Source organism: Oncorhynchus masou, chromosome 12 (genome assembly GCF_036934945.1).
Source record: "Oncorhynchus masou masou isolate Uvic2021 chromosome 12, UVic_Omas_1.1, whole genome shotgun sequence".
NCBI lineage: Eukaryota > Metazoa > Chordata > Actinopteri > Salmoniformes > Salmonidae > Oncorhynchus > Oncorhynchus masou.
Window position 1 is genome coordinate 18,803,274 of NC_088223.1, and position 16,604 is coordinate 18,819,877.

Below are 16,604 nucleotides of genomic sequence, written 5' to 3' on the forward strand. Positions count from 1 at the left end.
GTAAGCATTCATTCAAACAGCACTTTCGTGCGTTTTGCCAGCAGCTCTTCGCTGTGCTTCAAGCATTGCGCTGTGTATGACTTCAAGTCTATAAACTCCCGAGATTAGGCTGGTGTAACTGATGTGAAATGGCTAGCTAGTTAACGGGTTGCGCGCTAATAGCGTTTCAAACGTCACTCGCTCTGAGACTTGGAGTGGTTGTTCCCCTTGCTCTGCAAGGGCCGCGGCTTTTGTGGAGCGATGGGTAACGCTGCTTCGGAGGGTGGTTGTTGTCGATGTGTTCCTGGTTCAAGCCCCGGTTAGGGGGGAGGAGAGGACATAAGCTATACTGTTACACTGGCAATACTAAAGTGCCTATAAGAACATCCAATAGTCAAAGGTATATGAAATAGAAATGGTATAGAGAGAAATAGTCCTATAAATACTATATTAACTACAACCTAAAACCTCTTACCTTGGAATATTGAAGTCTCATGTTAAAAGGAACCACCAACTTTCATATGTTCTCATGTTCTGAGCAAGGAACTTAAACGTTAGCTTTTTTACATGGCATATTGCACTTTTACTTTCTTCTCCAACACTTTGTTTTTGCATTATCTAAACCAAATTGAACAAGTTTCATTATTTATTTGAGGCTAATTTGATGTGTATTAATGTATTATATTAAGTTAAAATAAGTGTTCATTCAGTATTGCTGTAATTGTCAGTATTACAAATACATTTTAAAAAACGGGTGATTAATCGGTATCGGCTTTTTTGGGTCCTCCAATAATCGGTATCGCTGTTGAAAAATCATAATCGGTCTACCTCTAATGTGGACACCCCTACAAATTAGTGGATTAGGCTATTTCAGCCATACCCATCGCTGACAGGTACAGTGGGGAGAACAAGTATTTGATACACTGCCGATTTTGCAGGTTTTCCTACTTACAAAGCATGTAGAGGTCTGTAATTTTTATCATAGGTACACTTCAACTGTGAGAGACGGAATCTAAAACAAAAATCCAGAAAATCACATTGTATGATTTTTAAGTAATTCATTTGCATTTTATTGCATGACATAAGTATTTGATACATCAGAAAAGCAGAACTTAATATTTGGTATGGAAACTTTTGTTTGCAATTACAGAGATCATAAGTTTCCTGTAGTTCTTGACCAGGTTTGCACACACTGCAGCAGGGATTTTGGCCCACTCCTCCATACAGACCTTCTCCAGATCCTTCAGGTTTCAGAGCTGTCGCTGGGCAATACGGACTTTCAGCCCTCTCCAAAGATTTTCTATTTGGTTCAGGTCTGGAGACTGGCTAGGCCATTCCAGGACCTTGAGATTCTTCTTACGGAGCCACTCTTTAGTTGCCCTTGCTGTGTGTTTCGGGTCGTTGTCATGCTGGAAGTCCAAGCCACGACCCATCTTCAATGCTCTTACTGAGGGAAGGAGGTTGTTGGCCAAGATCTCGCGATACATGGCCCCATCCATCCTCCCCTCAATAGAGTGCAGTCGTCCTGTCCCCTTTGCAGAAAAGCATCCTCAAAGAATGATGTTGCCACCTCCATGCCTCACAATTGGGATGTTGTTCTTGGGGTTGTACTCATCATTCTTCTTCCTCCAAACACGGCGAGTGGAGTTTAGACCAAAAAGCTCTAATTTTGTCTCATCAGACCACATGACCTTCTCCCATTCCTCCTCTGGATCATCCAGACGGTCATTGGCAAACTTCAGACGGGCCTGGACATGCGCAGGCTTGAGCAGGGGGACCTTGTGTGCGCTGCAGGATTTACAGAATAGTGTGTTACTAATGGTTTTCTTTGAGACTGTGGTCCCAGCTCTCTTCAGGTCATCTTGAACTTCTTCCATTTTCTAATAATTGCGCCAACAGTTGTTGCCTTCTCACTAAGCTGCTTGCTATTGTCCTGTAGCCCATCCCAGCCTTGTGCAGGTCTACAATTTAACCCTGATGTCCTTACACAGCTCTCTGGTCCTGGCCATTGTGGAGAGGTTGGAGTCTGTTTGATTGAGTGTGTGGACAGGTGTCTTTTACCCATGTAACAAGTTCAAACAGGTGCAGTTAATACAGATAATGAGTGGAGAACAGGAGGGCTTCTGAAAGAAAAACTAACAGGTCTGTGAGAGCTGGAATTCTTACTGGTTGGTAGGTGATCAAATACTTATGTCATGCAATAAAATGCAAATGAATTACTTAAAAATCATACAATGTGATTTTCTGGATTTTTGTTTTAGATTCCGTCTCTCACTGTTGAAGTGTACGTATGATATAAATGACAGACCTCCACATGCTTTGTAAGTAGGAAAACCTGCAAAATCGGCAGTGTATCAAATACTTGTTCTCCCCACTGTATATAAAATCGAGCACACAGCCATGCAATCTCCATAGACAAACATTGGCAGCTGTCACGAGTCCGACTGAGGGTGGTTTCCCTTCCCGGTCGGGTGGCGCTCGGCGGTCGTCGTCACCGGCCTATTAGCTGCCACTGATTGTCTTTTCTCCCCCTCCTTGTATGTTTATTGGTAGCACCTGTGTGTATGATTAGTTTGTCTTTATTAGACAGCCGGCCCGCCTGGTTGTTGTGCGGGATTATTCTTTGTAACCTTCAGCTCTGTATCAGAGGAACGTGTTAGTTCCTAGTTGTGCATTTTTTCAATCGTCATTTTGTCATTCCCTGTGTTTTGGGGCCGTGATTATTGTTAGCACCCTGTGGTGCGTTTAGTGCATTAAAGAGCACAGCATTGTACTCTCTGTCTCCTGCCTTTGACTCCACACCCACGACACCCGGATTGTTACAGCAGCAGAATGGCCTGCACTGAAGAGCTCGGTGACTTTCAACATGGCACCATCATAGGATTCCACCTTTCCAACAAGTCAGTTCGTCAAATTTCTTACCTGCTAGAGCTTCCCCGGGCAACTATAAGTGCTGTTATTGTGAAGTGGAAACGTCTAGGAGCAACAACGGCTCAGCCACAAAGTTGTGGGCCACACAAGCTCACAGAATGGGACCGTCAAGCAAGTGCTGAAGTGCGTAAAAATCATCTGTCCTACACACTCTACCAAGTTCCAAACTGCCTCTGAAAGCAACGTCAGCACAATAACTGTTCGTCAGGAGTGTCATGAAATGGGTTTCCATGGCAAAGCAGCCTCACACAAGACTAAGATCACCATGCACAATGTCAAGCGTCGGCTGGTTTGGCATAAATCTCGCCAGCATTGGACTCTGGAGCAGTGGAAACGGGTTCTCTGGAATGATGAATCATGCTTCACCATCTGGCAGTCCGACGGACGGATCTGGGTTTGGCAGATGCCAGGAGAACGCTACTTGCCCGAATGCATAGTGCTAACTGTAAAGTTTGGTGGAGGAGGAATAATGGTCTGGGGCTGTTTTTCATGGTTCGGGCTAGGCCCCTTAGTTCCAGTGAAGGGAAATCATAATGCTACAGCATACAATACATTGACATTCTAGATGATTCTTTGCTTCCAACTTTGTGGAAACAGTTTGGGGAAGGCCCTTTCCAGTTTCAGCTTGACAATGCCCCCGTGCACACAGTGAGATCCATACAAAAATGGTTTGTCGAGATCGGTGTGGAAGAACTTGACTGGCCTGCACAGAGCCCTGACCTCAACTCCATCAAACAACAGCAGAGGGAGCACCCCCCTATCCACATCGACCGGGACAGTAGGGGAGAGTGTAGTAAGTTTTAAGTTCCTCGGCATACACATCACAGACAAACTGAATTGGTCCACCCACACAGACAGCATGGTGAAGAAGGCGCAGCAGCTCCTCTTCAACCTCAGGAGGCTGAAGAAATTCGGCTTGTCACCAAAAGCACTCACAAACTTTTACAGATGCACAATCGAGAGCATCCTGTCGGGCTGTATCACCGCCTGGTACGGCAACTGCTCCGCCCACAACCACAAGGCTCTCCAGAGGGTAGTGAGGTCTGCACAACGCATCACCGGGATGCCCTCCAGGACACCTACACCACCCGATGTCACAGGAAGGCCGTAAAGATCATCAAGGACAACAACCACCCGAGCCACTGGCTGTACACCCCGCTATCATCCAGAAGGCGAGGTCAGTACAGGTGCATCAAAGCAGGGACCGAGAGACTGAAAAACAGCTTCTATCTCAAGGCCATCAGACTGTTAAACAGCCACCACTAAGATTGAGTGGCTGCTGCCAACATACTGACTCAACTCCAGCCACTTTAATAATGGAAAAATGTATGGAAAAATGTATCACTAGCCACTTCAAACAATGCCACTTAACATAATGTTTACATACCCTACATTACTCATCTCATATGTATATACTGTACTCTATACCATCTACTGCATCTTGCCTATGCTGTTCTGTACCATCACTCATTCATATTTGTATGTGCATATTCTTCATCCCTTTACACTTGTGTGTATAAGGTAGTTATTGTGGAATTGTTAGATTACTCGTTGGTTTATTACTGCATGTCGGGACTAGAAGTACAAGCATTTCGCTACACTCGCATTTGATTTGATTTGTATTGAATTGGAACATTGACTGCGAGCCAGGTCTAATTGCCCAACATCAGTGCCCGACCTCACTAACGCTCTTGTGGCTGAATGTAAGCAAGTCCCCGCAGCAATGTTCCAACATCTAGTGGAAAGCCTTCAGAAGAGTGAAGGCTGTTATAGCAGCAAAGTGAGGGACCAAATCCATATTAATGCCCATGATTTTGGAATGAGATGTTTGACAAGCAGGTGTCCACATACCTTTGGTCATGTAGTATATGTTCATCTCTTCCGGGCTCCATTTCCTGCTAATGGAATTTAAGTTATTTGTCTGCAGTCATGAACAGTGGAGCTGTCTCTCTCTTTGACACACACACGCACACACACACACACACACACTGTACTGCAGTTCTACCCCCTCCCTCCCTTCCCAGCGCACTCCCTTTCCCATAGTGATAAAAGACGTAGCTCCACTGGAGGAGGGAGGGGAAAAAGAGAGAAAGAGAAACGCTCTGTCAAACCAGAGAAGAGGGGGAGGAGGGGAAGGTAGAAGAGGTAGAGAAAGAGAAACACTGTCAAACCAGAGAAGAAGAGGGGGAGGAGGGGAAGGTAGAAGAGGTAGAGAAAGAGAAACACTGTCAAACCAGAGAAGAAGAGGGGGAGGAGGGGGAGGTAGAAGAGGTAGAGAAAGAGAAACACTGTCAAACCAGAGAAGAAGAGGGGGAGGAGGGGAAGGTAGAAGAGGTAGAGAAAGAGAAACACTGTCAAACCAGAGAAGAAGAGGGGGAGGAGGGGAGGTAGAAGAGGTAGAGAAAGAGAAACATTGTCAAACCAGAAAAGAAGAGGGGGGGGAGGGGGAGGTAGAAGAGGTAGAGAAAGAGAAACATTGTCAAACCAGAGAAGAAGAGGGGGAGGTAGAAGAGGTAGAGAAAGAGAAACACTGTCAAACCAGAGAAGATGAGGAGGGGGAGAAAGAGAGTAATGGCACACAACACCTCCAGCTCTAACGTGCATAAACCATCTTAAGAGCTTCTATTTGCTTCTGCAGCACTTCCTGAATAAAGAATATGTGTTTGTGTTCTAAGTGGAGAGGGTCTAAAGAGTAGGTTGTGGTATAATGGAGTCAGGGAGTATGAGACAGAGAAGAAGGTACGCTAGGTTCCAGAACAGTCTGGGATTGGGATCATTTTTTTAAACTTTGAAATTAATTATATATAGCCATTCATTATTGTGGAACATAACTTATAAATGAGCTGAGCAAAACTGTCTTACCCTTTCAGAACCCCCATCCGACAGCTGTTTACCAAAATAAGAGGCGGGCGGCTGTTTGGTTGTTGGAATCCCAGACTGTATCTTTAAGAGGCTGACTGAGTCCCAGTACTGCAGCTCCCTCCTGCTGTTGACAACCATTCAGTGCTCTGGCACTCTGACTCTCTGGTTCCTGATATCATAGGTCTTTAATAACTACTGACAAGTCAACTGTAGCCTGGGTGCCTGGCTGACTGTTCCTGCACTCATCACCACTAGGCTCGGCCTATATCAAAGACCAGACTGAATAACTTCAACTTCTCTGGCTATATACTACTGGCCTTGTTTGGCAAGGAAATAAAACGTATGTACCAGCTCTCCCAATTTAGCCAGCAGCCTCCAAATAGATTTCTAGATCAATTAAAGTGGAAATCGATTTTAAACAACAAAAAAAGCTGAGGAATGGGGCTGGTGAAATATAACCACTCTCAAATGAATAGACAGAAGTATGGATGAAATGACTGACCATCCATTACATTAAGATTATACTTTTAACCATGTACATTGTTGACAAAAATGTGGGTTCTGATGGGGTACGACAGTTGAACTAAGCTCATACACTACCGTTCAAAGGTTTGGGGTCACTTAGACATTTCCTTGTTTTTGAAAGAAAAACTTTTTTTTTGTCCATTAAAATAACATCAAATTGATCAGACATATAGTGTAGATATTGTTAATGTTGTAAAGTACTATTGTAGAGGGAAATGGCTGATTTTTAATGGAATATCTACATAGGCGTACAGAGGCCCATTATCAGCAACCATCACTCCTGTGTTCCAATGACACGTTGTGTAAGCTAATCCAAGTTTATCATTTTAAAAGGCTAATTGATCATGAGACAACCCTTTTGCAATTACGTTAGCACAGCTGAAAACTGTTGTTATGATTAAAGAAGCAATAAAACTGACCTTCTTTAGACAAGTTGAGTATCTGGAGCATCAGCATCTGTGGGTTCGATTACAGGCTCAATATGGCCAGAAACAAAGAACTTGAACAATGTACACATGGAGATTTTCACCTTGGAAAGGGACATTTTCTCCCTCCTGAATGCCGTTGGTAGGGGCTGTAATGATGAAGACACACACACATTGCCTCCCCCACACACAAGAGTCCCAGCTAATTACCTCGGTGTCCTCTCTCTCTCTGTGCTACAGTGGTCACCATCCTGTCGACGTTGCACGCCGACCGGAACGTCTACCCGTCTGCAGGTGTGCTGTTTGTCCACGTCCTGGAGAGAGAGCACTTCAAAGGAGAGTTTCCCCCCTATCCCAAACCTGGTCTGTGTTCCTCATTGGATCACTCAATTCAATAATAACCAGATGACTTATTTTACTATTACTACTAGTACCTATTTATTATTAATACTAATAATAAATACTCATCTATTCGGTAATAACATATATTTAGCTAAGCTACAATACAGTAAATGCATACATGTCAGTGTCAGAGTAGCATTTACATCTCACACTATCAGGGTCTAGTTGACTAACTACTAGGCTGGGTGCGTTTATTGTACATGTACCAACGTCTGTCCGTACAGGGGATTCCAGCAACGACCCCATCACCTTCAACACCAACCTGATGGGCTACCCAGACCGGCCAGGCTGGCTGCGGTACATCCAGAGAACCTCCCACAGCGATGGGGTGCTCTACGGATCCCCCACTGCCGAACACGTGGGCAAGGCCACCATCATAGAGGTGTGTGGCTCCATTTACTGCTAATGCAGCTGGAGTATATTGTGTGCAGAGCTCTCTCTCAATTCCAATTCAATTGAAGGGGCTGTATTGGCATGGGAAACATACAGTTAAAGTCGGAAGTTTATATAGACTTAGGTTTAAGTCATTAAAACTCGTTTTTTAAAACCACTCCACAAATTTCTTGTTAACAAACTATAGTTTTGGCAAGTCAGTTAGGACATCTACTTTGTGGATGACACAATCAGTTTTTCCAACAACTGTTTACAGATTATTTCACTTATAATTTTTACGTCCGTCGTTGAATGAGTGAGACCAAAGCGTTGTGTGGAAAGTGTTCATCATACTTCATTAAATGAACATCAAAAAACAACAAAAATATAAATGACCGTAAAGCTCTGTAGTGCTAAACAGCAACTATACAAAGACAAATTCCCACAAACTAGGGTGGAAAACAGGCTTCCTAAGTATGATTCCCAATCAGAGACAACGATAGAAAGCTGCCTCTGATTGGGAACCCTACCCGGCCAACAAAGAAATAGAAAACTAGAATGTCCACCCAAATCACACCCTGACCTAACCAAATAGAGAAATAAACAGGCTCTCTAAGGTCAAGGCGTGACAATAATTCACTGTATCACAATTCCAGCGGGTCAGAAGTTTACATACACTAAGTTGACTGTGCCTTTAAACAGCTTGGAAAATTCCAGAAAATGATGTCATGGCTTTAGAAGCTTCTGATAGGCTAATTGACATCATTTGAGTCAATTGGAGGTGTACCTGTGGATGTATTTTCAAGGCCTACCTTCAAACTGCGGGGTGGTTAGAGCGTTGGACTAGTAACCGGAAGGTTGCAAGTTCAAACCCCGGAGCTGACAAGGTACAAATCTGTCGTTCTGCCCCTGAACAGGCAGTTAACCCACTGTTCCTAGGCCGTCATTGAAAATAAGAATTTGTTCTTAACTGACTTGCCTGGCTAAATAAAGGTACATTTAAAAAAAAAAACTCAGTGCCTCTTTGCCTGACATCATGGGAAAACCAAAAGAAATCAGCCAAGACCTCAGAAACAAAATTGTAGACCACCACAAGTCTGCTTCATCCTTGGGAGAAATTTCCAAACGCCTTCATCTGTACAAACAATAGGACGCAAGTATAAACACCATGGGACCACGCAGCTGTCATACCACTCAGGAAGGAGACGTGCTCTGTCTCCTAGAGATGAAAGTACTTTGGTGTGAAAAGTGCAAATCAATCCCAGAACAACAGCAAAGGACCTTGTGAAGATGCAACAGGTATCTATCACCACAGTAAAACAAAGAAATAACATGGAAGAAGCCACTGCTCCAAAACTGCCATAAAAAAGCCAGACTACGGTTTGCAACTGCACATGGGGACTAAGATTGTACTTTTTGGAGAAATGTCCTCTGGTCTGAGGAAACAAAAATAGAAATGTTTGGCCATAATGACCATTGTTATGTTTGGAGGAAAAAGGGGGAGGCTTGCAAACTGAAGAACACCATCCCAACCGTGAAGTATGGGGGTGGCAGCATCATGTTGTGGGGGTGCTTTGCTGCAGGAGGGACTGGTGCACTTCACAAAATAGATGGCATCATAAAGAGGGGAAATGATAAGGATATATTGAAGCAACATCTCAAGACATCAGTCAGGAAGTTAAAGCTTGGTCACAAATGGGTCTTCCAAAGGGACAATGACCCCAAGCATACTTCCAAAGTTGTGGCAAAATGGCTTAAGGACAACAAAGTCAAGGTATTGAAGTGGCCATCACAAAGCCCTGACCTAAATTCTATAGAACATTTTTGGGCAGACCTGAAAAAGCGTGTGCGAGCAAGGAGGCCTACAAACCTGACTCAGTTACACCAGCTCTGTCAGGAATGGGCCAAAATTCACCCAACTTATTGTGGAAGCTTGTGGAAGGCTACCTGAAACGTTTGACCCAAGTTAAACAATTTAAAGGCATTGCTACTAAATACTAATTGAGTGTGTGTAAACTTCTGACCCACTGGGAATGGGATGAAAGAAATAAAAGCTCATATAAATCATTCTCTCTACTATTTTTACTAGGATTAAATGTCAGGAATTGTGAAAACTGAGTTTAAATGTATTTGGCTAAGGTGTATGTAAACTTCCGACTTCAACTGTATGTTTACATTGCCAAAGAGAGTGAAATAGATAATAAACAAAAGTGAAATAAACAACAAAAAATGTACAGTAAACATTACACTTACAAAAATGTCAAAAATTCCAAAAGAATAAAGACATTTCAAATAATATGTCTATATACAGTGTTGTAATGATGCCAAGAGTGCGCAAAGCTGTCATCAAGGCAAAGGGTGGCTACTTTGGAGAATCAAATATAGAATATAAACTTAGCAAACAAAGAAACGTCCTCTCTCTGTCAACTGTGTTTATTTTCAGCAAACTTAACATGTGTCAATATTTGTATGAACATGACAAGATTCAACAACTGAGACATAAACTGAACAAGTTCCACAGACATGTGACTAACATGTGAAATGGAATAATGTGTCCTTGAACAAAGGGGGGGTTCAAAATCAAAAGTGACTGTCAGTATCTGGTATGGCGACCAGCTGCATTAAGTACTGCAGTGCATCTCCTCCTCTTGGACTGCAGCAGATTTGCCAGTTATTGCTGTGAGATGTTATCCCACTCTTCCACCAAGGCACCTGTAAATTCCCAGACATTTCTGGGGGGAATGGCCCAAGCCCTCACACTCCGATCCAACAGGCCCCTGATGTGCTCAATTGAATTTAGATCCGGGCTCTTCGTTGACCGTGGCAGAACACTGACATTCCTGTCTTGTAGGAAGTCATGCACAGAGCGAGCAGTATGGCTGGTGGCATTGTCATGTTGGAGGGTCATGTCAGGATGAGCCTGCAGGAAGGGTACCACATGAGGGAGGAGGATGTCTTTCCTGTAACGCACAGCGTTAAGATTGCCTGCAATGTCAACAAGCTCAGTCGAATGATGCTGTGAGATACCACCCCAGACCATGACGGACCCTTCACCTCCAAATTGATTCCGCTCCAGAGTACAGGCCTCGCTGTAACGCTCATTCCTTTGACGATAAATGCGAATCCGACCATCACCCCTGGTGAGACAAAACCGCGACTCGTCAGTGAAGAGCACTTTTTGCCAGTCCTTTATCTGGTCCAGCGACGGTGGGTTTGTGCCCATAGGCGACGTTCTTGCCGGTGATTTCTGGTGAGGACCTGCCTTACAACAGGCCTACAAGCCCTCAGTCCAGCCTCTCTCAGCCTATTACGGACAGTCTGAGCACTGATGGAGGGATTGTGCGTTCCTGGGTTAACTCGGGCAGTTGTTGTTGCCGCCATCCTGTACCTGTTCCGCAGGTGTGATGTTCAGATGTACCGATCCTGTGCAGGTTTTGTTACACGTGGTCTGCCACTGCGAGAACGATCAGCTGTCCGTCCTGTCTCCCTGTAGCGCTGTCTTAGGCATCTCACAGTACGGACATTGCAATTTATTGCCCTGGCCACATCTGCAGTCCTCATGCCTCCTTACAGCATGCCTAAGGTACGTTCACACAGATGAGCAGGGACCCTGGGCATCTTTCTTTTGGTGTTTTTCAGAGTCAGTAGAAAGGCCTCTTTAATGTCCTACATCTTCATAACTGTGGCCTTAATTGCCTGCCATCTGTCTGTAAGCTGTTAGTGTCTTAACGACCACAGGTGCATGTTCATTCATTGTTTATGGTTCATTGAACAAGTATGGGAACAAGTATGGGAAACAGTGTTTAAACCCTTTACAATGAAGATCGGTGAAGTTATTTGGATTTTTACAAATTATCTTTGAAAGACAGGGTCCTGAAAAGTTTCAGTTTATTTAAATGTGTTTAAAACTTTTTGGGTTACTACATGATTCCATATGTGTTATTTCATAGTTTTGATGTCTTCACTATTATTCTACAATGTAGAAAATAGTAAAAAATAAAGAAAAACCCTGGAATGAGTAGGTGTGTCCAAACTTCTGACTGGTACTGTATGTCGGCACAACCTGTAATAATCATAGTAGTGGTTAGTTATTATTTACAGTAGATAGTCCAGCAGGTAGAACAATGTGTTTTTTGCTCATAGTAGCTGTCATATGGTTGTGAAATAGCTTTTTCCTAGGGTTTTAGACATGTCTAGTCTGTAAGGTACAGGCAGGCTTCGACCATTATGTGTTTCAGGCTTATCTGTACCTAACCTACTGTAGCATATTCCCCAAAGGCTTTATGTTCCTTGTAGGAATGTTCCTATAGGATGGCAGTACCCCAAGTCCCGCTTTCCTCTGAGCCTTCTGCTATGGTATATGTTTGCATCTGGCTCAGACCTCGCCAGCGAGCCTCAGCCTGGGGCGTAAGCTGCACTGATCTGGGCTTAAACTTTTCCCCTTATGTGTTCCAGATTATTGCCTATAACAGACGCACTTTCGAAACGGCCCGGCACAACTTGGTCATAAACATCATGTCCACAGAAGGTAAGAAAGAGAGAGAGAGACAAAGGACAGGCTTAGTGAGGAGATTATTAAGCAGGATGTTCTTTATTGAAATCTAAAGGGTCACCTTCAATGATGACACCCCCATGAATCCTGATTAGGGTTGTTAACGGTGACCGCATTACTCCCACACCTGCGGTCACGAGTCATGATGGCAGTCAAATTCCACGTAACCGTTTAGTCACAGTAATCAGGCTTCTCCAAGCTCTGATGCTGCTGATGGTCATTAGTAGCCTACCAAACTTGCTAACCGCCTGGTACTCAGCACTCTATTGTCCCTCTAATCACTCTGACATCGATGCAAATATAATCAAAAATCTAATCAAACACTTCATTAGAGCCATGAGTTCATGTTGTGCTAAATTTCTATAAGCTATGCAATTGCGTGACAAAAAACAGAGTTTTGATGGCCTCTATTAAAAAGAGGAGGAGCCCATCAGCTTTGTTTAGGCTAGATCAACTATATGTATTTCTCAACTTTCCTAACATTAAGCACGTCGCTTCTCTTTACAACAGCAGTATAAACATACCTGGCTGGCATGAATGTCCTCCATTCCCTATTTAAGTGCATAGATAACATGTATTTTTTCCCCTGTCCTTGTTCCGAGACTTGTGCATGATAACAGTCCATTCTAAATCAAAACAAATTTCAAACATATACTATTTAATATATGTTAAGACACGGTTAAATCAAGAATAGTCTGATGGGTGACAATATTAATTCATCACTTGTGAATGATGCCCAGCTTGTGTGCAGTAAGGCAAGAAATATCGCATGCCTTTTTTTACAACTTTTTCACACCATAGGGAAAGGAGGATACCTAGTCAGTTGTACAACTGAATGCATTCAACTGAAATGTGTCTTCCGCATTTAACCCGACCCCTCTGAATCAGGGAGGTGATGGGGGCTGCCATAATCCACATCCACGTCTTCGGCAGACAGAGGGTTAACTGCCTTGCTCAGGAGCAGAACAGATTTTTACCTTGTCAGCTCAGGGATTCAATACAGAAACCTTTCGGTTACTGGTCCATCGCTCTAACCACTAGGCTACCTGCCGCCTAGGCTACCATAGTTGCACACCTCATGTAGCCTAGCCAATAGGCCTATATGTTTTGATAAGGTTTGTATCACAACCCCCAAAAAATCTTAAAATGAAGCACATTAATCCGCTTTACAACGAGTGTAGAGCCTAACTGGGATACATAAGCAGCAATTGAGTTTCAAGTTTGGGGAAGATCATTTTCACCATAAAAATGCACCTTTTTAATAAAAGCATTACATGCATAATCAGATTTGCGGTCACTTTTGAGAATGGTGTTTTCCTGCTAATTGATTGCATTTTGGAACATTTGTGCTTATAGCCTGCTGCCGTGTGTGCATTGCTGCGCTTATAATGTGAGGAAATAGCCTAATATTTTCGCAACATTTTAAGCTAAACGTTCTGACCTGTTGCGTCAACCAATTGATTTTAACCGGGGGGGTTTTATGCTCGTGGTTGTATTAATTTGGGATCTATCGCATCCCACAACTGTCCCAGACTATGTTTGGAATATTTATTTCTTGCACAGAATAGAATAGGTAAACTTTTGTACTATGGGGGATAGTAGATTGACATAGGCTCGAGCTTTTGCTGTTCGTTAGGCTTACTCATCTTGTTGGCTGATGAAAAGTAAACGTGGACAGTTCTTCCAACATCTTCAATATGCACCTCGGAATTCGATAAGGACGCACACGTCCCCGATATATCTGTCTTCACTTGTAGCCTGTGAGAAGGACCCAATCACGCGATGGGCATTGGTTAATAAGAACTTAGATTTCTGAGAGAGCCATGTGAGTGCTTCAGGGGCATGCAGCCGGGATAAGGGAATTATAATTATTATATTCAGCCAAAGTGCACAATGGCTACTGGCCTCAAAAGGCATGGATTATTATAGGGGGCATTGTGGCCACAGAAAGGGGATGCCACTGGGAAATTTGAGTCCTTAAGTGTGTGCAGCCTGCACAAGAAACAAAGCAGAGCTCATGCCTTTCATGCAACTGTTTTCAAATCATCATTAGAGTCGCATCATGCAGCCTTGGAATGTATTAAACATTAGAGTCGCCCAACGTTTGTATCACAACTAAATTTGCATAAATAACTCTAAATGAAGCATATAGGAGGACCTGCTTCTTTGTTAACCACTCAACACAGAATAGCCACATGTGACACTCCCTCAAATCATTTGGAGAAAATATTCTTTCTATTTTATTCAGCTCTGTTCAATTGTATTCTTCATACTATAAATGAATGCCATGGAATTCTAGGCAAATCTTGTCTGCTAAATTAACATGTGTAGTCTACAGCTATATCAGAGTCTAACATCTACATTTTAGTAAACACTCCTATCCAGAGCAAGTGCATACATTTAAAAAAAAAATCATATTGGTCATCCGTGGGAATTGAACCCACAACCCCGGAATTTCAAGCGCCGTGTTCTACCAACTGAGCTACATGGGACTACATCAGAGTAAAGACAACTCACAGTATGGAATTATTTTCTTCTGAAATAGACTGCATTTTCTTTAGACCTGTCTAAAATAAATAATGGATTTATTGTGATGGTGTAGGCTATATTACATGGATTTATTAGACATTTTAAAATGTATAGGTTTGTATCAGTGGCTTGTAGGCTATGCGTGGAAGCCAGTAAATGCTAAATGTGTTTATGTTAGTTAAGGGTCAATTACCGTGAGACCGGCAGTTATTTGCTTGACAATCACCAGCTGACAACATTTCTTGACCGCCACAGTCCTAAATTCCTGATAAAGCCTAAAAGGCCCAAAAGCTCCTATTTCAATTTCTTTCAAGAGTGGCTGAATATCATTCACATATCCACAATGACATCCCCTAAAAGAGTAACACAACACACTCAACCAAACCGACAATTTCTAAATCAAGTTTACACCTTATAATGCGGTACTCACGTCTGTGTAAATTAATAAACACACATTTGAAAATGAACAGATCCTGTATCTGTAATCTCTCTCTTCCCCTCTCTCCCTCTCCCTCGCTCTCTCTGTCTCCCTCCGTCCCTCGCTCCCTTACTCCCTCCCTCTCTCAGAGTACCCACTGCCGTACCAGGCAGAGTTCTACATAAAGAACATGAATGTGGAGGAGATGTTGGCAAGCGAGGTTCTGGGAGACTTCCTAGGGGCAGTGAAGAACGTGTGGCAGCCCGAACGCCTCAACGCCGTCAACATCACCTCAGCGCTGGACAGGGGCGGACGTGTTCCCCTGCCCATAAACAACCTCAAAGAGGGGTGAGGGCATAGAAATAGAATTAGAAACACATCTCTCTATGGGTGAGAGTGACCCTCTTTAGCACAGTTCAAAACATGGTTTAACTGAGTATGAGGGAAAATCTACATATCAACATCACCTCAGCCCTGGACAGTTCTCCTGCCCATCAACAACCTCAGAGGGGTGAGGGACAGGGTCACCCTCTGCAGCCCTTACAGGACCAGAGCAGTTTGATACATAGTTTGGTGAATTGATGAATTCAAGTATATTTAGTTGAAAGAGGATGATGAATTCAAGCATCTTCAGTTGATAGAGGATGATTCATTCAAGTATCTTCAGTTGAAAGCAGATGATGACTTCAAGTACATTATCTTCAGCCCTTACAGAAACAAGAGAGCGGTTGATGATGAATTTAAATATTGGCTGGTAGATGTAAGACATAACAGGATGGTTTGTTACCTAAATATTTATCCTCAGAAAGTACTATAGCAGCTTTAGAATGCCTTGTCTACAGTCATGATCTAAGTCTTGTATTTTGAATAAGCACCTTCATAACATTTTGTGCATCAGTTGCAACACAAACATGCACTTAAATATGCTTATGCAATGCATGACCTTAATGTAAAAACTCCCATCCTTTCTTCTCACTTTACAGCCTGTCTCACTGTCGCATCCTGCTGAGGTTTCCTTTAATTGGAATGCAGAGAGTGTGTGTGAGAGAGAGAGGAGAGAGGGAGTGAGAGAGGGAGAGGCAGAGAGGGAGAGGGAGAGTGAAAGAGTGAGAGGCAGAGAGAGAGAGTGAAAGAGGGAGGGTGAGAGGCAGAGAGAGAGAGAGGAAGAGGGAGACAGAGGGAGCGATCCAGATCAACACACTGAGTGTATTAGACATTACAGCCTCAGAGAGACACTGGCAGGCTGTTTGTAGCAGTCAGAGAGAATGAATCCGCACATGAATTGTCATGTTGTTCATACATTGTAACATGCATGGCCCCCATTTGGGAAGATAAAGGTAGAGGAGAGCCCCATAGAAAGACTTGGCCAGCAGGGCTAAGATTCCCTGACAGTACAATATCAGGAAGCTCTCCATGCTGACAGACAGGAGGGGGAAAACACTATGTGGTTCATAGTGGGATTGTGAAAGTGTATGTGAGTGGTTAGCAAGATATGACTGTGTAACCTCGCTGTTAAATCGTCCTCTCATCTACCTCTAATGCGCTTGCGTGTTTGTGTGTAGATTAAGGTGTTAAAATCCTTCCTCCCCAGTGTGTGTGTGACTGCACG

The 16,604-nt window shown here is 43.3% G+C and overlaps 1 protein-coding gene across 3 annotated transcripts in view; it reads left to right on the forward strand.

Moving 5' to 3' along the window:
- The window catches only part of LOC135549651 (epsilon-sarcoglycan-like), a 33,476-nt gene that overhangs the window by 5,078 nt on the left and 11,794 nt on the right, over positions 1-16,604 (forward strand). For all 3 annotated transcript variants that reach the window (XM_064979821.1, XM_064979823.1, XM_064979822.1), the window contains exons 2-5: positions 6,963-7,085; positions 7,349-7,506; positions 11,952-12,024; positions 15,145-15,343. In XM_064979821.1, coding sequence (XP_064835893.1) covers positions 6,963-7,085; positions 7,349-7,506; positions 11,952-12,024; positions 15,145-15,343 — 553 coding nt within the window. The remainder of the gene's footprint in view (positions 1-6,962; positions 7,086-7,348; positions 7,507-11,951; positions 12,025-15,144; positions 15,344-16,604) is intronic.